Source organism: Brachyhypopomus gauderio, chromosome 17, assembly GCF_052324685.1.
Source record: "Brachyhypopomus gauderio isolate BG-103 chromosome 17, BGAUD_0.2, whole genome shotgun sequence".
Lineage (NCBI taxonomy): Eukaryota > Metazoa > Chordata > Actinopteri > Gymnotiformes > Hypopomidae > Brachyhypopomus > Brachyhypopomus gauderio.
The window spans coordinates 15452006-15474237 of NC_135227.1; the positions used below are offsets into that span (position 1 = coordinate 15452006).

Here is a 22232-nt window from a genome sequence, read left to right on the forward strand (position 1 = left end):
TCAGGCCTCTGCATAATAGCAGCGGGCTCAGGGTCACCATCAAGTGTGGGATGGTGAAACGAAATGAAAACAAGTGTTTAAGGCTTTCCTCTTCTCCCATTCCTGATGAATTGTCACCAAAACATCTGTCACAAGCAATAATAATTCTGTTTATAAGATGAACAACACTTGGTACCTTCACATATACATTCCTATACGAGACACCCTGTGTGCGTGCGTGCGTGTGTGTGTGTAAAAGTCTACTTATTTTATTATTTTATTTACACAATACATTGTGCATGCAGCCATCACCATCTGAAATATTTTCCCAGCCCTGCATCAATCTGTAGTCATTATGCTGATGCCGTAGTAGCTACAGCACATAGCCTATGACATAAATGTCAGAAATGAATTCAAATTAATAGGGCTATCTGGCACAGTGAATAGCCCTGAGACTAGCAGAGGGACCCTCACAATGTCTGTATACACTTCATCAAAATGATTTTAATAAGGACAATCTTTAAGAAGGCCAAGAGTTGTCCTTCGAAAAGTACTTTATTTACATAGTAAAATAGGAGTACAATTACAGAGTTGGAAGTAAGAAAAGATGAGCATTGCTTTTGTATTCCTCATTAATGTGAACATGTTAAACAAATATATTAAACCATGACCTGCAGGTCAATGACAAGCCCTCATTCTACATACCAACTAGTCTGTGAGTAGCATGTTTAATTTGTTGATCCGCCCCAGCATAGCAATGTTGTTAGATGATTCTATTGGCTTTAATCAGTTGAGTAATCCCACTTGAGGGATCCCAAGCCTCTCTGTAGAGCAGTTATCACCCTCTGCACAGGGCATGCTGATTTAGCATAATGTCAAAAACTCCCCACCTCTAAAAGATCATCATATTAAAAAAGGGAATACATAAAATAATTTATCAAAAATGCCACTGTGTGGCCACTCAAGACCTCTCCTTCTTAATAATTAATTCCTGCAATTAGGCAACTTACTATGCACTGAGTCTTGGGGCGCATGCAATATTCATAGCAAATCGTAATTATCCAATACATTCCTTATAGAAGAAATTCCTTCCACGGTGGGTCTGCCAAAGGAAAGTTTTTTTTTCTTTTTTATTTGGTTTATAACACCCTTTCGTTTCCTTCAAGAGGGTGAATGTGACGATTGTGTGGCTTGAATATGTACAGTGGCTCAGCCCAGTGCCCCCATGTAATTTCTGCAGAATAAAAGAAAGCATGCATTTGGGATGCATTCAAAGCTATAGGCAATGAATATCAAAGTGAAGGAAATGCAACAAATGCTTACCTTGTTAAAAAAAAATAAAAGTCCATCATCTCCTCTGTAAACAGAAGAAACAAAAATGGCATCAGAATTAGAGTGTGTCAGAGACTATCTGCAATGCATTGTGTGATAAATTATACATTATGCTCATCTCGGCACAGAAAGAGTCTTGAAGCTCTAGATGGGGCCTGGAGCACATAGGAGACTGCTGCTACAGTGGGCACACTGGACAAGTTAGACTTTCATCTTGAGATGTGGTTCAAAGCTGGCTGCGAACAGAGCAAACTGGCAATCAAAGCTAATGTGTAACTGTGCAGTGGTAGCTTCACAAGGCCCAGAATGGCAGCTGAGATCACACAGAGACAGCTCTGTCTCCTCAGCCTGCTAAAACAGATCCTCCATGCAAGGTCTTTGGAACACTATTTTCTTCATGTTAACACGTTAGAAGCTAGTGCTGCGTATGCAGTTCTGAAGGCTTTTAATCGCGTCCTTCAGGACTTTGCAGTTTTTTTGTGATGTGTAAGAGTAAAAGCACTTGATTCTTCTTGACTGTTTTTCGAGTTTATTTGTAGTATTTGATAATACATTTATATGTAGTATGCGTGCATGTCATTAAAAACATGTTGAATATTTGTAATGTTTTTTTTTATTACTTGTTTATATTTATGTATCTCCATGTATCTATATCAATAATGGCTTTATTTGTAAATAAATTAAGTACTTTGTTGGCAATATAGGGAACATGAAATTCATTAATAAATAATTGAATTGGTTATGCTTGTTTTGTTCATCAACCTAAAGGAATCTGTAAAACATCTCTCAACTAGCATTAGTGTGGATTCATATCTTACCTTTTTTTACTCTGAAGACATTTTGCTTTTGTCTGAAATAAATTGAATTGATGAAGCATGGATTAAAACACAAAAACAAGTAGGAAATTTTAATTAATTAAGGGTTTTACTAAAATTTATCTTGGAGTAAATGAAAGTTTTATAGGAAAAAGTCAAGGAATTAATATGAGCAATTAACACAAGCAACCTTATGAAACTGATTATAATTTAAAAGTGAATTATTTAAATACCAGAGAAAGATGATTCATCTAAACATACATTTTACTGGCCTGACAGATGTCAGTCAGAAACCCCATGGCTTTGCTAAGAAAAGTAACTCCTCACATGTTCATTTACCAGGGAAATCATTAACCATGGCATTACTTCAGCAAAGCTATAAAACATACACAGTAAACTTTCAGGATTGTGTCACATAAATAAAGACTGTGTCTTCATATTTCAAACTGTTTTACAAGCCAGACTCTCTAGCAGGCATAATACATGGTGCATTGTTCAGACCCCATAATATTGTGTAAAGTGAGCAGAGTGCCATTGCCCCGGTCAAAAACCCCAAAGAAACATAGTTGGAAAAAACCTTCCATGTTTCATGGGAATCAGATTTCTTCTCCCCTTTCAAATAAGGCCTGGAGACATATGCTATAACCTGACAACAACAAAACAGATTAGATTCTTAAGTCATCCGCATAGCACTGATTTATGAACTTGGCTCTATGATGCTACACCATAATTGTCCTCAAAGCAACGCCTATGCTATAACGACCTAACAAACCACTACGATATGCTATTATAAAAAAGAGATATGTTTTACTTTTAGTTTACTAAGGCATGTGGCTGGTGAAACGAGCCAGGATACTGAATAATGACAGCCAAGTATGCCACCACAGCAGGGCTCTCAATAGCCACAAGCCAAGTCCTTTCCAGGTGCGTGACAGCCCCAAAGACCAGGCAATTGATCGGAAATATGGAGGAGGATGAGGAAAATATGGCTTCTGGCAGGACAGGAATACAAAATGCGAGGGAAAGGTAGCAGTTCGTTCTGAGCCTTACAGACAGGGTAGAGCTCAGTGGGCACTGGGATTGTTTTGGCATGCATCTCGTTCCTTATATTAGAGTGGTAATACCTACCCAGGAGACCAGGACTCCCTCACTTCCTCTACTCTGTGGAATTCAGCACAGACAACAGTCAAAGCAGAGCCAACCACCTCCCTCACTGCCCCTTCGCTTTGCAACTTGTTAGGAATAAATTGCTAATACAAGATGCAAGGCACATAATGTAGCTGTGGCCTAAACCATCACTGAGGGGAGCGGGGCGATTGGTAATGAGATCCAACCAAGGAAGCACACTTTAATGAGGAAATCCATGACTTTTTTATCTGTAATCCAGTGCAAAAATGGATAGTCAGAGTAGAGACATACTTCTTGTGTTTAGGTGTTAACCACTTGTGTGTTAACTGACATAACTATGCACTTAAGCTAGATATTGCAATGTCTGAAAGAAAGCAGTAAGTTTAATGTGTCCTGTGGACATACATAGGCGTGCTTAATTCAAACCAAAAACATCTGAGATTGAGAAGGAACCCAGATGGTATCTATAATGGATGGAAGCTATCCAAGATTTTACCCAGTGGACGAGGTTCTGGTGACACGTGAAGGAAACTGGTAGTGCAGAGTGTATTAGTGGTCTCTTTATAGCTGGATCCCGTTCTGCTGTGTTCCAGGAGCAGAGCGTGTGATGTTACTCTGCTTTTATGAACCTACCCTTGAAAAACTTTGACATCCGTGACCGTATTCCGTGCAGCTTGGAGGACATCTCCTCCCCTTCAGTGTCCTGCTAACATAAATCAGAATCTCATTCTTTGATCTAATTACATTTTGATGCAGTATGTTCCTCATTCAGTAAGCCTGTCAGGATCTACCTTAAAATGATATATTGTAGTCTGACCACAGGGGCGTCTTAAGTGCAAGAACATGTAAGCAGCAGAACTAGCACTGAATTAACTCCTATTGTGTTCAGTTGGGGTCAGCTGGACATTAATGAAAACCGGGGACTGCACTGTGTGTTTGTGGGAATTTGAAATGACATGAACAGATACGTAGGACGTTTTGTACATTATGTATTCTATTTCACTTTTCTTGTAAATTACTTTATAACATGCAAACTCTAAGTGGCATTTATAAAAGACAATTCTTTCAAAAAAAAAAAAATGACAGCCTCTCCTGTCATGTGGTTTTAACTGCTCTTCATTGTAGAGGTCCAATGTGCTTAAATCACAAATTTGAAAAACAATGAGCCAAGAAAAAAATGACAAAGCTTATGAAGACAAAAACATACAGAACTAGAGATCACACTCCATAGTGAGCACTTGTACTGAAGTGTCTATGGAACATGAGCCAGAGATAGATGGGCTATGTTTTCCTAAGTGGTTCGATGGTCCATTGAGGAAATCCTGTGCATCTCAGCCTGATTAATGACTATCCTCTCCTTAATAAACAGTAATTGAATGGTAGGCTGCAGAGGGCCTATCTGCTTGGGTGGAGGGCGGGGTGCACACAGTCACTGCAGCCTGTGGCATAGTCTGGGGTTGATTATAGTTGACCTTGTGTGCGAAACAGCCAACCTAAGCTATGCAACTGTAGCCAAAAAGAACAGAAGATAAATGAGCAGATATTGTATTGGCAGAGAAAAAGGAGGATCAATGAGGCAATCGATAGCTATCTGATTTTTTTATCACAAAACTCGGTGAAGGAGGAAGAGGATTGATCAGACATGCCTGGACACATTGGCATATCTAACGACATTAAGAAAAACTGCTTAGCTGACTGATTGATAAATCAGCTATCAACACTAAAATCAAAATGAGCAATTGTTGCAAATAGAAAATGGACAAACATGAACAGAAACACATCTTGTTGTACACTTGATTGTGATGTATTCTCTCTCTCTCTCTGTCTCTCTCTCTCTCTTTCTCTTTCCCTTTTTCTCTCCTGTGCATTATGATCTCCAGTTGAGTCAACAGACAAATGATCTTAACTGCAAGATGATCTGCTGTTGTTCATAAGTTATATCTGCACTTGTCATGTGTATGAAAATGAGCTGCGTGCCTTAATTCTGTTAGGACAACTCAAGCTGGGCTTTGTTTTAAGCAGAAGACCTATTTTGATCAGGCCACAATCATATAATTGAATTTGGCCATCAATAAAGTTCAGAGCATGTCTCTTTGATAAGGCAGCAGTGAAAAGCAATATAATCAAACTTGCTTGAACTATGATGTAATGGCATTTATCTGTGACTATAGATCATAGCATGGAGCCATATTAGACAGGGTTCAGTCTTCATGCAACCCAAGGAAAGAGACCTTTTGAAATCTTCCTATCTAAACTTTTAGCTGCTGACTGACCTTGTGTTGTTATTAAAACCAATCATTTTTCTCCGTTTACTTATACAATAGTGATATTCGTAGTTTATATTGGCCTTAATGTTACATGTGTTGAATTTCTCTCATAAGTTGTTGCATGACTTATACAAGCAAGTACAGTTGTGATCAAATTTATTCAACCCCCACTGAAATAAAGTGTTTTGGCCAGTTTGACATTGATTTTGATCATTTCAGTCATCTTATTTACAATTATATCAAAGAGGCACTTATAAATTAGACAAACATAACATAATATTTATGATGGAATAACCACAAATGTCTTTACTGTGCTCACATCATTATCAGTTTTATTCAACCCCCTAGTGACATTATTTTTTAGTACTTAGTACAACATCCTTTTCCAGTTATGACAGCTTTCAAGCGTGAAGCATAGCTTGACACAAGTGTCTTGCAGCGACCTATGGGTATCTTAGCCCATTCTTCATGGGCAAAAGCCTCCAGTTCAGTCACATTCTTAGGCTTGCGCACTGCAACTGCCTTCTTTAGGTCCCACCAGAGGTTCTCAATTGGATTTAAGTCTGGTGATTGCGATGGCCACTCTAGAATGTTCCAGCCTTTCATGTTCAACCATGCTCTAGTGGACTTGGATGTGTGCTTCGGATCATTGTCCTGTTGGAAGGTCCAACGTCTCCCAAGCCGCAGGTTTGTGACTGACTCCATCACATTTTCCTCCAAGATCTCCTGGTACTGAAGGGAATTCATGGTACCCTGCACACGTTGAAGCTTTCCTGTACCATTAGAAGCAAAACAGCCCCAAAGCATAATTGACCCCCCGCCATGCTTCACAGTAGGCAAGGTGTTCTTTTGTTCATAAGCCTGGTTCTTCCTTCTCCAAACATAGCGCTGGTCCATTGTCCCAAACAGTTCTAATTTAGTTTCATCTGACCACAGTACACTGTCCCAAAACCTTTGTGGCTTGTCCACATGACTTTTGGCATACTGCAGTCGACTTTTCTTGTTCTTTGGAGTCAGCAAGGGGGTGCGTCTGGGCGTTCTGGCATGGAGGTCTTCGTTATGCAGTGCGCGCCTTATTGTCTGAGCTGAAACTTCAGTGCCCACATCTGACAGGTCTTTTTTCAGTTCCTTAGCAGTCACGCGGGGATTTTTCTCCACATTACGCTTCAGGTAGCGCACAGCAGTCGCGGTCAGGATCTTCTTTCTGCCACGACCAGGTAACGTTTCCACTGTGCCCTTTAACTTGAACTTGTGAATGATACTTCCGATAGTGTCTCTTGGAATATTTAACAACTTCGCAATCTTTTTATATCCATTGCCATTCTTGTGAAGAGCAATAACCTCTTCTCTTGTCTTCTGGGACCATTCTCTTGCCTTCACCATGCTTGGAAACACACCAGTAGATGTCTAGAAGGAGCTGAGTATCACAGTCCTTTTAAATCTGCCTAATTGGTGCTTATCATGCTTGATTGCTGCTCGTTGACATCCACAGATGTTTTCAATACCTGATGGAAAACACTGGAATGAACCTCTGTTCTTAGGAGTGGTAGTCGTAAAGGGGTTGAATAATTGTGTCAATGAAGAAATCACAAAAAGGCCATTTAATACTTTATGACAAAAAAAATTGATGCTATCTTAGTTGCATTTAGTTCTTTAACAAGTCCTTGTAAGATTTCATTATGAACACAATTACAAATGTGCACTGAATTCCATAAAACCCTTCGCAGCATTGGGGGTTGAATAAATTTGATCACAACTGTATATTATCCATGCATTTATGCTTGCATGTCATCCTATATTGTAGAGCCATAACCATATATAGCTTCCCAGGAATGACTCACACTAGTCCACACTAGTGCAACAATATACATATTACTGCCAAGCCCCTGAAACATAGATCTATTCACAAACCATAGCCATGTGTTCTGAAGCAGGATAATAAACATGGTTAGACAGGCAGATAGTGTTGTTCAGCCAATATGTGTGCACGGGGAATACACGCCTTCAACAAGAGAATATTTATTGAGCATTGCAGAGTGTACAGGGAACACGTTTAATGGTTAATATTCCACGGTGCCTTTGTGTGCACCCTAGTTGATTAGCACTTACACGTCTTTAGTGGATTGAATGAGTCTGAACACCGCAGTCATCAGAAGGCCAGCCCGTCTGGCCCTAAATCAAATACTGTTTTGAGCAGCAATGATGAGTCTGCCAATTAGCTGTGTGAGGGATCGAGAGAATTGCGAGTGTTATACGCGTGCCGTTCCCTGGATCTATAGTCTGTGATTCAGTCATCTCTGCAGGTCCCTAAATGTGATAACTAATGAATATGACTATTGATGAGGCCTTTAACAAGGAAATAACTGTGGTCCCCCGTCAATAATTATTTAGATAAGAATATCTTTATTATGAAAATGCAGACCACAGCAAAAATCGCCAACCAAAACAGTACCCAATGGTGTAATTGCCTTTGTCTGAAATTATAGTTTTCATTAAACACAATGCTGTGTGTTATTGATCGTTTAAATAAGACTCAATATCTCTGCGCATTTCAAAGCAGTGTGAAACTGCATGGCATTGTAATATTCACTGTTGTGTCTGTTCATTAATGTTATGATATTCACGGGCCATGAGATTACCGGCCCTGAATGATCCCGGTATCTAAATGGGCCAGTTTTCTGGGGCGGCCCCTGAGCAGGGAAGCAGACTACTTCTTTCCACAATCCCCGCTATCTAGTGTGCAGGGAAGAACAGGGGACGTGAGAGATTGTGATTAGTTTCAGGCTACAGCATATGCAACAAACGAAAACATAACAGCCTCTATAAATGCCGAGATGCTAATGCTAACTCTAACCCTATTTGTGATAAGAAATCACATCGTTGTAATTGACGCTGTCCACAGATCAGTATGTGGTATAATGTAAAATTGAAACTGAGCCATGATGGCTTTTTGTTAAGAGAGCTAACGTCCCATCCAAAACGAGAGATGAGTTATCCATACCTTACACTCTGGTTCCAGGCCAGGTTTGGCGGCGTTTCCCCTGGACGTGGTGAAGGGAGAGTTTCTCCCTGCCTCTTCTGTAGCTGAACCATTTACTGTCTGTCCAACAAATGCAACACTGTAAGTCACACCCAGGCATTTTGGCACTTGAATGTCAGAACACTTTAAAGCAAAATTCAGAGGATCTTATGTAATTGTGGTCTATATAACCTGTAGGCTATAGTTTAAATTTAAATTTACAATTCATCCTGAACAGACGAGATGCTGATAATAACTCATAATGATACCTAAAGCCTATGACCTTATAGGTTGTGGTCCAGTCCTCATTATAACCTCTGAGGAATGGCCTGTTAGGACTCTGACTCCCAATCTCAGGTTGGGGATATTTGTATTCACTTTGTTCCTCTTCAACCACCTTGGCTTCCATCTGTGAGAATAGTAAACACTTTCACTTTACATACCCTCATAGTTGTGCAACCAGTTTTGATGCTCAGTACACTGGAAGGTGTGTGTGTGTGTGTGTGTGTGTGTGTGTGTGTGTGTGTGTGTGTGTGTGTGTGTGTGTGTGTGTGTGTGTGTGTGTGTGTGTTTCCTCCTCACCTGATCTACAGGCAGTTCCACCTTCACGCTGTTATCTTCTCGGACTTCAGATGCTCCCACCAGTTCCTTCCTCTTCTCTTTGGCTCGGAACACACTGTCCTCTGTGGTGAGTAATTAATCACAGTTACTTGTGGCTGATAGAATCCTAGCATTCTACATGTGCTCTCCTACACTAGCTCTCCTACACTAGTTCTCCTACACTAGCTCTATTACACTAGCTCTCCTACACTAGCTTTCCTACACTGGCTCTCCTACACTAGCTCTCCTACACTAGTTCTCCTACACTAGCTCTATTACACTAGCTCTCCTACACTAGCTTTCCTACACTAGTTCTCCTACACTAGGTCTCCTACACTAGCTCTATTACACTGGCTTTCCTACACTAGCTCTCCTACACTATCTCTCCTACACTGGCTTTCCTACACTAGCTCTCCTACACTAGCTCTATTACACTGGCTCTCCTACACTAGCTCTCCTACACTAGCTCTCCTACACTAGCTTTCCTACACTAGCTCTCCTACACTAGCTTTCCATCACTAGCTCTCCTACACTAGCTTTCCATCACTAGCTCTCCTACACTAGCTCTCCTACACTAGCTCTCCTACACTGGCTCTCCTACACTAGCTCTCCTTCCTTCTGCACCTTCTCTTAGATTGTCTACTCTAGATCTCCTACACAACATCTCCTTCTGCACTAGATCTCCTTCTGCACTAGATCTCCTTCTACACTAGATCTCCTTCTACACTAGATCTCCTTCTGCACTAGATCTCCTTCTACACTAGATCTCCTTCTGCACTAGATCTCCTTCTACACTAGATCTCTTTCTACTCCTTCTTTCTACTCTTTCTACTTGCTGACTTCCTTCCTTCTCTTTGTCAGGGTAGAAGTAAAGGTGATCAGTGCCCTCAAACCTATTTGGTTAGAGTGTGAAGAACATGGTGTATTTGGATTTAACTTCATTTGAAATTCATTCAAATGTTGACTTCAAAGTGGAAGGTTTTTGAAATTCTAAGACTTGGACCACCAGAGAAAACCTGAAAGGCCAGGAAACCTGCAGTCAGAATCACCAAAACGTCAGCAAAAAATTAAAATGCTGATTAAGTTAACCAGAGTTGCAGTAAGTTGCAGTAAGTTTTAGTATTCAGCAGTGTTAATTTTGACAGCAATTTTTGATTTAGTTTTAGTCTTAGTCTTTTGACTAAAATGTAATTTAGTTTTAGTCATAATTTAGTCATTGATTTGTTTTTAGTCTTAGTCTAGTTTTAGTCGACTAATTATCATTAGAATTTAGTCGAATAATATCAAAATAATTTAGTTGACTAAAATATAAATGGTGTAGTAGTCATTATATACACTTGCACAAAATGAAACATTTATTAACCAGTTACAGAATATTATTTTTTGTATGTGCAATATATACAAAAACAAATTTCCAAACAACTCTATTGACCTGAACTTATAGTTATTGAGCATAACAATAACAAAACATTGATGACCAGTAGGTCCGCTCTACCTGAAAACATATGGAGTTTATGAACAATGCATATTACATTCTATATAAAACTGGGCGCCGTAAAACAATGCCATAGCTCGCAGATGTCGTTTCACTTGTCGTATTTGTCCCGACATCATCATTCCTCATGGTTTACACAGCATCTTGTTTTTCTCAAAGTCAAAGGAGAAATGTGTCCATATATCGCCGCTCATCTTTCTCCCTGCTGACATTGTCGAGTTAACTTCGAGTTTAATTTCATGAGTGACCACAGTTCACGCGCTGGTTTTGTCCTAACGGGTTCTGCGCGATGGTGAAGACGTTAGTTCTGATTGGATGGTTACCCGGTTTGTCCCGGTTTGTAGTTACGGTTGGATCTCTTCTTAACTTATCCCTACCTTTCACAAAACTAAATCAGGTCTGATTGAATGTCGTCGCTGGACAATATTTTCGTCTCGTTTTTATTCGTTGACGAAAATGTCCTTTAATTTCGTCATCGTTTTTATCCCTTCGTATAGTTTTAATTTAGTTATCGTCTCGTTTTTGTCATGAAAAAAGGTTCGTTGACGAAAACTATGACGAAAATTATTCGTCAACGAAATTAACACTGGTATTCAGTCTGCATGAGAAGAGAGTACTAATAAATTGACTTAGGGTCAATATTTGAGCTGAACTCCAAAAATCACTGTTAGCGTATTTCTTTGTTTATTTACTTACTCCTACATTAAGCATAACAATTCCGGATAACTATACCTATCTGGATGGAACTGAAATTGTGGATCATTATAATATCTTTAGGTCTTGCCAAGGTATACAGTCCCTCTGGTATCCAGACGTAATGAGGGCCACAGCGGGAGCTACAATTAATGGAGCTAAAACGATCTCTCCTGGTTCCATATCTGAGCAATATACCTACTGATCTCTAAAAGAAAAAGAAAAGTCTCTCTGCTACTGCCAAAAATTTCATTACTAGAAAATGGATGATAGCAGACTCACCCCCAAATGACAATGGATTGAAACTGTTAAAGATATCTACTGTATGGAGAAATTGACCTTTACTATGAAGTTATAAAAAGGAAAATGTTAAAGTTACTGGGGCAAATGGATTATGCATCTATGATGATATATGAACACTGACCTCCCTGGGTGAGCCATGCAGAAAGACCCTTGTGTTATTTCCAACTTACTACTGCTTACATATGTAAAATATACACACAATGTTTGTACGAGAGAGAGAGAAAGAGAGAGGCGGAGAGAGAGAAAGAATAGTACAAATCAAGTCAAAACAAGTTCAAAACTAGTACACGAGGTTTCCAGAAAAGCAGGACGTTTCAGAGGTGCTTCATCAGCTGTGCAAGCAAATTTCTAAACTCCCATATATATGCTTTCCCAGGAAACCTGTTTCTACTGTGTGCTTCACTACAAAATATATATTTATATATTGATTTTATATATAAACAACAAAATCAATCCTCCTCAAAACTCTTTTAAAACAAAAATTTTAATACCACATAAGATCAGTTCTGATCTGATCTTCTGGTTCGGTTAGGTTGTTCAGAACTAAGCAAATTCAGTGTGCTCAGTAGAGCACACTTTTTTTCGTGCTGGGATGCAAACTAGGTTTGTGGCTGCGCGTGACATTCAAAGGTAAGACAATCCCTGCTAATGATGGACTGCTAGAGAGACACGCTGCTCCTGTGGTGGTTGCTGATGTCAACAGCACTCACATGCGTGCCATGTTTTATTACCCCTCCACAGTCACTGATGTAGTTAAGAAGAGCCCCTCCTACCTCCACACCCCCCCCCCCCCCCCTCTTCTGGCCTCTGCCATTAGCCATGGCATTACGCGAATGCTTGGCCACGTGGGATGATCAAGTGTCCAGCACAGGGGAGTGCCAGGCTGGGGAGGAGCGCTGTTTTTTGAGCCTGGATGCAGAGGCCTTGCCTGGCACTGATGCACACCCACCGTGGCCAACCGAAACACAACCCCCCTCACTAAACCCACCTAAACCCAACCCCCCTCACCAGGGCAACCCAAACCCAAACCCCCTCACTAAACCCGCCTAAAACCAACCCCCCTCACCAGGGCAACCCAAACCCAACCCCCCTCACTAAACCCACCTAAACCCAACCCCCCTCACCAGGGCAACCCAAACTCAACCCCTCTCACTAAACCTGCCTAAACCCAACCCCCCTCACCAGGACTGCCTAAACCCAAACCCCCTCACTAAACCCGCCTAAACCCAACCCACCAGGGCAACCCAAACCCAACCCACCTCACTAAACCCGCCTAAACCCAATTCCCCTCACCAGGGCAACCCAAACCCAACCCCCCTCACTAAACCCGCCTAAACCCAACCCCCCTCACCAGGGCAACCCAAACCCAACCAACCTCACTAAACCCGCCTAAACCCAATTCCCCTCACCAGGGCAACCCAAACCCAACCCCCCTCACTAAACCCGCCTAAACCCAATTCCCCTCACCAGGGCAACCCAAACCCAACCCCCCTCACTAAACCCGCCTAAACCCAACCCCCCTCACCAGGACTGCCTAAACCCAAACCCCCTCTGCAGGGCTGCTAAAACCCAATCCCGCTCACCAGGCCTGCCTAAACCCAAATCCCGCCTAAACTAAACCCGCCTAAACCCATATGGGCAGCTCCGCAGCGCCAGTCTTTACTCACCCAGTAACCTCACAGAGGCGATAGAGCAGCACAGAGTGTCTGAAACCTTTTTTCGATCATCCAGCTGTCAAATGGATGTCGAAAACGAAGCAGGACTCCTCGGGCCAGAATGCAACTTGTTACAAAAATTACAGGGTTGCCATGTTGGACGTAATAATTAGTTATATAGCATATGGGGGAGGTTTCTGTGTAAAAAAACACATCTTGTTCTGTTATTTGTGCTGAATAACTTATGAACGTTTTGATTCTCTTTTGATTCTGATTATCAGGAGAAATTGGGCCATTTTGCTTCCCTGGTAGAGCTAACAAGGCTTCCTGCATACATTTATAACAAACTGGCCTGAACAAACTCATCAATGATTTAGTGCGCTCTGAAGTATTTGAAGTTTGCCACAGTGTTATATTCACTTCATAAAGAGGTGTTCTGTCTAGGAATGGAAGCAAATCCCCTGATGTAGGTAGTCTGTAGAGAACCACCTGCAAATTCAAAGTAATCCTAACCACACACTGCCTTATTATCCGTGTTGCACTCCAAACATGTAAGAGCAAGCGTAAAATATCACACACACACACACACAGAGAAAATAAGGAAGACTTCCACCAAAACAACAGCCCCAGTTCTCCACTTGATCTGCCGGTAACGAGGGATAGGAAACACACATTCCCTCTGAAGGGGGTGGGGGAGGGGGCGGGGAAGGGAAGCAGGAAGTGCCTGATCCTGTCACACTCACCCTGCCCAGTAAAAAGGTGCGGGACCTTCGGGGCACGCTTCGGCTGTTTGCCTCCGTCTGGCCTGGCGTAGAAGTGGGAGGTGCCATTGTCTTCTGGTTGATGGGTGAGCTAGAGCGTTGGAGAACGGGCAGCCATCAGTCAAAGCCAAGAACTTTGATTCAGGTTATCAATCGCTAAGCTGCTGATGCCGGTTTAAAATCTCTAATCACACAAAAACTGCTTTGGAATTCTGGCTTGTTCTTCCCCTTTCTGCTTTTTTAATCTTTTCTTTTCCTTTACATTTTCTATTGACCTCAATATTTCACGAGCTGATATGCTTTGTGGCTCCCCGGCGACTGACGCGGTATTGAATTCATCTGGTTCCAATACATCCCCCCTGCACGAGCTATCAATCACCAGAGAGCTCAGCAAACTAATCATTTATTAATGAAACAGAGCAGCCATGAATTTCTAACTGCATTCATCTTATTTATCATGCCAGATCAAACAATGAGAGTCCAAACAGGCTTAAAAAGAGAGGCAGTTGGAGGGAATAACTTATTCCTGGGCAGACAGCAGACGGTTATTAATGAAAAGAAAAAGGCTAGGAGACTGGAGGGGAGGAAGAGAAAAAAGAGGAGAGAGAATGACAGAGAGAGAGAGGAGAAAGAAAGAATGACAGAGGCGGGGGGGCACTGGGAGACAAGTTATAGGGAGAGTCATGCACTGACAGCAGGATGCATGTCTGCATTAATGCTCCCACAAAAGGCAATCTCCCTCCACCTGGATGTGAATACCCACCACAGGTAGCAAGGTGAGCCATTTCTACACCCAAGTGGGTGAGGGGTGTGGGGACTTCATGTATTTGTTTCTCCACAAAGGCTGCGGCTGCTAGTTTAGTCAACAGAGAGGCGGTTCAGGGGCCACTCCACTGATCTTCAGCTTTCTACGAGAACACACTCCGGTCCGCAGAGTTTGCGAGCCCACTAACATGGCATCTGGGGATTAGCAGAGTGTTTGTTCCCTGGCTAGATTATTTTTTAATGCATGGGCAAACCTCTTTTGAATTCTAACAGGCATCAGTGGGCAAGAGAAAAGTAAAACATTCAACTGAGTGAGAGTTCAACAGGAATAGTACCGCTCAGAGAAAGGTCATCAAGCACTTATATATAAATAATATGTGTGAATAAATATTAAGCACATTAAAGGAATTAGAAATGTGTGGAAATGTGCAGAAATGTTTTTTCGAGCAGTAGGTCTAGAAATGTTGTGTACCGCTAGAAAATCCTGTGAGCTGAAGTGATGAGCTGAAATCAAGACGTTTGAAAACCACGTCATTCCGAAACGCTCCAAACTAGAGGACGCGAAAGCAGAAAAGCTGAAGTCAGTGTTTCAGGTTTGCGGATTACATACTGTCTGAGCCCTGCAGGCAGAGGCTGTGCCTGTCAGGTTGGAAGTGTCTGATCACCAATCAGCCTGAGAGGTCAGACTGACAGAGAAGCACAGTATCTCCTCTCCACCAGCGAGCTTCACCAGGGCACGTACTATATGATGGAGTCTCAATATAACACACCATCCCTTAATGCAGCAACAAGGGATTCATGAAGTCATATTTATTGACAATAAAATGGTGAACATTCCCACTGAATATCATAAGGTTTTTGCATTTTTCCACAACTAAGCTACACAACAAATCTGGAATAATTTATAATCGCGAATAAAAAATAAACATTATAAGATTAATGAGTGACTTTGTTATGACCAAAGATAATAGCTGGAGGGTTTTAATACTGTAAATGCACTTGTAAACAGTTTATGTAAACACTTGAAATTGCAGCATACACTCATACATAGACAGAATATCCAGACCACATGCCTATTTTTAAAAACAGGTCATTCATGTAAGAAACCACTGGAAAAATGGCACAGTTATACAGAAGAAAGAAGAGATGCCATTATTCTGAGCAGATCAGGTGAACCTAACAATGTCACCATCCAGTGTAGTCAGATAATTCATGGCTGCTTTGTGGAATTAAAACTGTGCATGAATTAAGAGGTTACCCCTCTTTTGTCTGTGTGCAGAGAACACAATGCCAGGGTAGCCCCTTTGCGATTCAGAAGTCTCTTAGTGTGGTTTCAACCCTGTACTGACATCAGTTCAGTAACAGCTAAGGTCAGGATTTAGTTGGGCTGAGGCAGGAAAAGAGCGAGTCCAACCCGAGCAGTGCGACAGCCGCTGGGGAAGCTGGCAAACGGGGGCCCCCCTGCTGCATCTCAGAGCCACTCCCTCCGTCTGGGCAGGGCAGACCTGACAGGCACCAGCTGGATGGGCGTCACCGCCAACCCACCCATGGGAACGGCGCCTCCCCAAAACAGGAAGCCGCATTCGGTATGGCATCTGGTCAGAGAGGGGCAGGGGCGTGGGCCCTAGGAGGAGATGGCTTCACGCTGGGGTTCCGGAGGACTAGGCTCGGCTTGCCCCGACCCGACGCCCGCCTATGCGCACCGAGCCGCGGGGACTGTGGTTGCGAACGCCGAGCGTCAAAACCGAAGCGACTTTGCCCCCCCCTCCCCCAGCTCGCCTTGGCACCTCGCTCAACATTTGTCACGGCGGCGGGAAAACAAACGGAGCCCGCTGAGCCGCCGCCGTCGCCACGGCCGCCGCGGCGGGATCCAGTCAGCCCGCCCGTGTTTACTCAGCCCGCGATGTCCCGGCACACGCGTTCACACAGCCCGCGTGGCCAAAACAACACATGCCACGAAGGAGCTGCATTCGTGATTCTGAGAGGGGAGGACAAATCCTTTCAGTACTGTTCCAGTTTGTTGTCAAAGTGTTGATAACAGTTCCAGTATCTCTCCAGAACATGACATCATTGGATGATGTAAGAGGCTGGAGAAAGAGAGAAATGCACAGAGGAGGAGGGGGGGGGGGGCGATTCGTTGGTGGTGGTCAGGAGAGACAAGAGCTGGACTTCTGTCTCCCCCTTGTGGTCACCACAGCAGCGACAGATGGTACAAGCTGTGGCATTTGAGATCTTAAATAACTCAAGAGAATAACAAACATATTGTTTGCCCCAGTTATACCTTAATCTCACTCTTAGGTACATCTTGACTTAATCCCTTTTCTCACTCACTATGCAAATTTTAAACTTGTCTCTGCTGTTATAGAAACGTGATCAGATACACACTCATTACAAGAGTGTTCTCCTCTCAGACCTAAGATGTTATATAAGGTAATCGGGGCATCTGTCAGTTCAACGGGGCAGACGTGTGTGGTTCCTCTCCTGCTCTTCTGTACATCCCATAGATCAAAACAGCTTCTTGCCTACTGAAGCTTTCACTTTCAGACCAAGGTGTTCAATTCAAAAGTACTAGAACCATATAGAAAAAGACTAGTGGCAAAAAATGAAGAGAAAATGAGTTTCAACGACAACAGAAGAAAATATACAACACTTTTGACAGGACCGAACTTCGAAATTCAGAATAAGTCTTCCGTTTTCTAAGCAAGTACTAATTACAGTTAAACCTGCACAGACAATACGTGTAAACCTTTGCGTTTAATGACAGTTTAATGGCTCAGTTTAATGACTTCGATGGCTCTTCCATCTTCATCCCACCAAAGATAATTCACTACTTTCTCCAAATTATTCACTCCTCTCAATCAAGTTGATGATGCATGAGAAGTCAATTAGAGAACAACACCTATGGAGCGGGCACTAGAGCTTCCTCTTCCCGGCATCAATCGCCACGTGGCAAGCTGTCATTTCTCTTGCTTCGGATAAACAGATGTCACACGCTTTCTCTTTGGAGCTGGCCCAGGCCCAAACTGCTGAAGGTGTGTTATTTCTCCGACTCTTATTTGCGGGATCTCATCCTGGCATGGACCATCCTGAAGTGGCAGGCGCACGCCTCCACCCACCACTCCGTCGTGGAACGATTTATCCTCATTGCCTGGGAGCGAGGGAGGGTTTCGGAGCGCTCCCCCGGTGCGGCTGCTCAGCCTGTAAGGCTGGTTGCAGTTGATCAAGTGGAGCGGGCTCAGAACCTTGGGACTGCCTGATGGAGACGAGGCTGAGAGGGACTCAATGCCTCCTGCAGACAGTGATTGATGAAGGGAATCTCCCTGTCCACGACTCCGACTAGCCAGGATTGGGCTGATTGGAGATGTTATTGAGATTCTGAGTGAGTAATATGTCCCTTAACAAACCCACAGTCCACACACATGAACCACAGAGAGGAGGGATCTTGTAAACACCCACTTTGTAAACGCCCACTTTCACTTTTAGGCAGAGAACTCAACTGAGGGGTGAAAGGATACAATTTGGAGCTGGTTTCTAATTTAAAAAGATGATGTGGAGCAGCACGTATTGCAGAATTGATTATAAAAGTTAACATGAACTGAAATATTCCTTGTAAAGCCAGCCATTATCGCAGCCTAGTGTGTTGCAAGACATTGCTGCAAGAGTCACTGTGATCTAGTGTGTTGCAAAATACACTTGCAAGACTTACCACGTCTCTTGGGTGCTTGCTTTTTGTTAAGGGGGGAAGAATATCATGGCTGATGCTATAAAAAAAACAACCCACAAAGGTGCTCGTATTAGGTGTAGAAGAAATGGCAGTGGTAATGAGCTCATCCTCCTTACCTATTAATAAGTATAAATAGATCCATCTATTTATCTCTGTCATGCGGTTCTGAAATTCTCTTACGCATCGTTGATGTCTAGGAATACTCCTTTGTTGGGGACCCAGTGAAAATAAGGCAAAGGGCGAAATTTCTCCGCCCCCACAGCGACGTAATACTGGTTGTTGTGGAGTTCGGCTGCCCCACGCAACGGAGTCCCGTCCAGCCTGCACAACCTGCAAACCACAAGCAGCACAGTGGCGTCACTGCCGGTCCAGTTCTCTGTCCCCGACCGGCATGAAACCGAGCGCCCCCTACCTGTGCACGGCTCCAGCGCGAAGACGCACCTTCTCGGTGACCATGGCCAGCACGCCCTCCCAGCTGGTGAGTGTGTATTTGGGCAGCAGTATCCGAACTGCAGGGACCAAGATGTCCCCGTTGCTAAAAACACTACGAGACACAGGCATATCTGGAACTCAGCGACTGAGCTTGGCGACTTGCCCGAGTTCAAACAGACTGCACAGTGACAGCACCCACTGGTTTGGTAGGACCGCACAGATACATTAGATGCGCAATGGAAGAGCTAAACCAGGAAAATGGTGCTCGGAATTGAAGTTTATTCGTTTGCCATTAGAAGCAGACTTCACTCCTGCCTGAGGGTTTGCCATCAAGCAATTCCAACAGGGAGATGTGAAATTAAAACTCACTTGATGGTGCATGGCTCATTAATGGTTTCCCTCCAGCGTGCCGGGACAATTATTTTGCTGTGAACCACGGGTCGAATCTGTGATGGAGACAAAATGAACAGTTCCCTGCTGAGCATCCGTGCCATGTATTGCTCTGTCATTCATTTGAAGCCCTGACTCCAGACACTCCAGAGAAGGCTGTTTGCTGTTCAGGCACTAAATAGGCAAAAAGGTCACTAAGACCATCATTGTTCCTTCCAGGAGAATTGCTCGTAATACAAGCGGATTATTCCACATTCAGTTACAGGTTCCCAGAAAATGAAGACCCTTAAGAGCTCTCATAAGATACATACAACAGGTGACAAACGCCATCACAGCCCACATTGTACTGCACACAGTGTTCTAGATACAGGACAGTTATTCAGCTTGAGGCTACAGACTGTTGTCAATAGACTTGTTTACCTCATCTATCTTCAGTATAACTCTTAAAAGAACAGGTATGAAGTCAGTCAAGCATTACAGTGGTCACACGCTGCACTATAATTCATTTAGGGGAGCGTTATTGATCTGAGAAAGTGAGCCATTTATGAAAAACGCACGGCATGACTCTTGATATAATGCGGGGGCAGCAGTCCAAATCACACAGCTATCTGTCTCTGAAGTGTGTCTCAATTAGGCCCACAATGCTGACAAACAAAACAGGACACAGCTAGGCTCCACCGAAGGGACTTTAAAATCAACGGCATCATGGTTTTCTCCTGAAATCTTATTTTGTTTATTGTCTATAACAACTATCTATGTAACAAAAGCCTGAAAAGGCACCAATAACACTGTCATCTCTTTCCAGGCGTAATATTTGTGTTTTGACAGTTCGGCGGGGCAATTCTGTGGACCCTCTGTAATACCTTACCTGTTTATTTTTCTTTCTTTGTGGTCTCTTTGTTGTTATATGACAGTAGCTATTAAAAAGAAAAAAAGAGAACAAATATAGGTGTCTGCAACAGTTCAGCCTTACTGCAAGGCGCACTGATTGTATAATAGCTAGCTAAGTTAGTGAATGTTCAGCTTGCATCTACAAGGTAAGGAAGTTCATTATAACTTTACAGGCTTTAAAAAGTTAGTCATTTGGATTTCAAGTAGGGTACACTGTAAAGTCAACAAAAACATTTAAAAATCAGACTGAGACTTTACATTGTCGTAAGACAGGATTCATGATATAGGCCTATAATCATGAAAACGTGACAGCGTAAATGACACAGGCTACAAAGCATTACAGGTGAATTCAAATGAAAAAACGTATTAATAGTATTGCAGCTATTCTATAGAAAGCAGGATATTCAGATGTACCGTTACCTGAAGAACTTACTCGATTTTTTTCAACCGTTCACCTCCGGCTGCAACATATCTCTCCCCATGTATCAGCTCTCCCAAATCCAGAACCCTGTGGCCCTCTCTAGGGGTGTAAATGGTTCGCACTGCTCCAAACGGAGCCTGAATACCCCTAGTAACCATGCTGAGAAAACTGTCAAAAGTCCACGTCTGCCGTTGGTTGATGACAAACTTTTTTCCAGGAAAAAAAGCATCCCCGTTCCTGTACATAATGACTGTTTTCGCTGCTGGAAGCTGACCCAGAGACCGGTCTGGACTTTCAGACATTTCTAAAGAAACGCCGGTGGAAAACACACTAGATATTGTAACAGATGTTATTTGTAAACCAAATTCTTGCAGCAGCGATCTTAGATGATAGATGGCATTGCTCTAATCGTTGCCTTTGAAGGTTCTGCAGAATGGAGCATAATATGAAATGCCCTTTATCGCCGATGTCTTGTAAACGGCTGTGAGTTTGAAGGAAATCAAGCAGCCGCACGCGACGAGGCGGCGAGCCGTCAGCGCTCAGATGTTGTTTGGTACATTTCCATGGAAACCGAGGATGAAAGCACGCGTGGATTATACCGCAAAAAAAAAACCCGTGTCAGATTTAGTCAGATTGCATAGTAGAGACCTATTCTCCACGTTTCCGCACTAAATTGATTTTTTAAATTGCTATTCACTTAAATCTAAATATAATCTTAGCTTGAACCAACATGCATTTTCATAATCAGGTAACGTAGTCTTTCACACTAAAGAGGTAATACGAGATTTCAGTAGGTCTAATTAGTTTTGACAATCCCATTCAATTGAATGAATAATTAATTAGGCTGTTGTTGCCTGGCCTGCTCGTGCTCCTGCAGTTTCTAGGACATGCAAATGTTCATTTGAATACTTGTCGTTGTTTGTTATTTTCCCCCACATACGTTTACTGGAGTACACACAAGACACGCGCAAATGTAACATCTATTGTAGCCCAGATAAAGTTGGTCTACACTGTAATTATGAACAATACGATACGTAATATAATAGCCTACTAACCTACTTTACACTAAATAAAGTTTTGTTTTGTAGCCATTGTTTATTTTCTCATAGACTGTCTCTGGTTAAGCCAGCGCACCTGAATATTGCAATAGGAAGGTTTGTGTTACGCTAAGTTCAATAACCCACACCCTGGGTTTGTCTTCTTGGTTGGATAAACAGAAGCATATAAGGTAACAAAATGATCACTGCACACGTAAGATAATCTTGACCCCGGCTGTCTTAAGTTCCCCAAGTGTGACCGCATCCTTAACGATGGACTGTGTAGTCGTTGGATTATACCGGTCTGAAACCAGTAAAGACTACACAGGTTATCCAAATGTGTAACTATGATATCGATTACTTTTCCATCCTTGGGTATACCACGGAGAAGGTGATTGAGTCATTCCACTGTGTATGCTTTTTCATGATGAACAGGTCAAGTATTGTCATAATTTTATGGCCCCTAGAGGGCAGCAACTTACAACAAACTACTTTTCCTCAAGTGTGCAACATCGAACACTTAAG

The 22232-nt window shown here is 42.6% G+C and overlaps 1 protein-coding gene across 8 annotated transcripts; it reads right to left on the bottom strand.

The window, feature by feature from the left end:
- Positions 1 to 529: 529 nt before the first annotated feature.
- Positions 530 to 21211, bottom strand: dcdc2c (doublecortin domain containing 2C). Of its 8 annotated transcripts, none has more exons than XM_076978334.1 (15): positions 20683 to 21211; positions 20227 to 20275; positions 19338 to 19414; positions 18949 to 19080; positions 18717 to 18866; positions 18519 to 18573; positions 14030 to 14138; positions 9123 to 9223; positions 8824 to 8949; positions 8523 to 8621; positions 3888 to 3957; positions 3255 to 3287; positions 2130 to 2161; positions 1303 to 1336; positions 530 to 1213 (listed from the first exon to the last, which is right to left on the bottom strand). In XM_076978334.1, the coding sequence occupies exons 1-12, from the start codon at positions 20970 to 20972 to the stop codon at positions 3283 to 3285; spliced, it is 1263 nt and encodes a 420-aa protein (XP_076834449.1). In that variant the 5' UTR covers positions 20973 to 21211; the 3' UTR covers positions 530 to 1213; positions 1303 to 1336; positions 2130 to 2161; positions 3255 to 3282. The 8 variants fall into 8 exon arrangements, with proteins under 8 accessions (XP_076834449.1, XP_076834446.1, XP_076834445.1 ...); XM_076978331.1 differs by having other exon boundaries at positions 3888 to 3960; XM_076978330.1 differs by lacking the exon at positions 3255 to 3287.
- Between the last annotated feature and the right edge of the window lie 1021 nt (positions 21212 to 22232).

What these genes read in the sequence shown, in the direction of transcription:
- dcdc2c (XM_076978329.1), bottom strand. Translation starts at nt 20,972, where the DNA reads ATGTCTGAAAGTCCAGACCGGTCTCTGGGTCAGCTTCCAGCAGCGAAA. An exon ending in AAAGAAAGAAAAATAAACAG is followed by an intron (nt 19,415 to 20,226) that starts GTAAGGTATTAC and finishes TCTCCATCACAG; the next exon opens with ATTCGACCCGTGGTTCACAG. An exon ending in AATGAGCCATGCACCATCAA is followed by an intron (nt 19,081 to 19,337) that starts GTGAGTTTTAAT and finishes TGTGTCTCGTAG; the next exon opens with TGTTTTTAGCAACGGGGACA.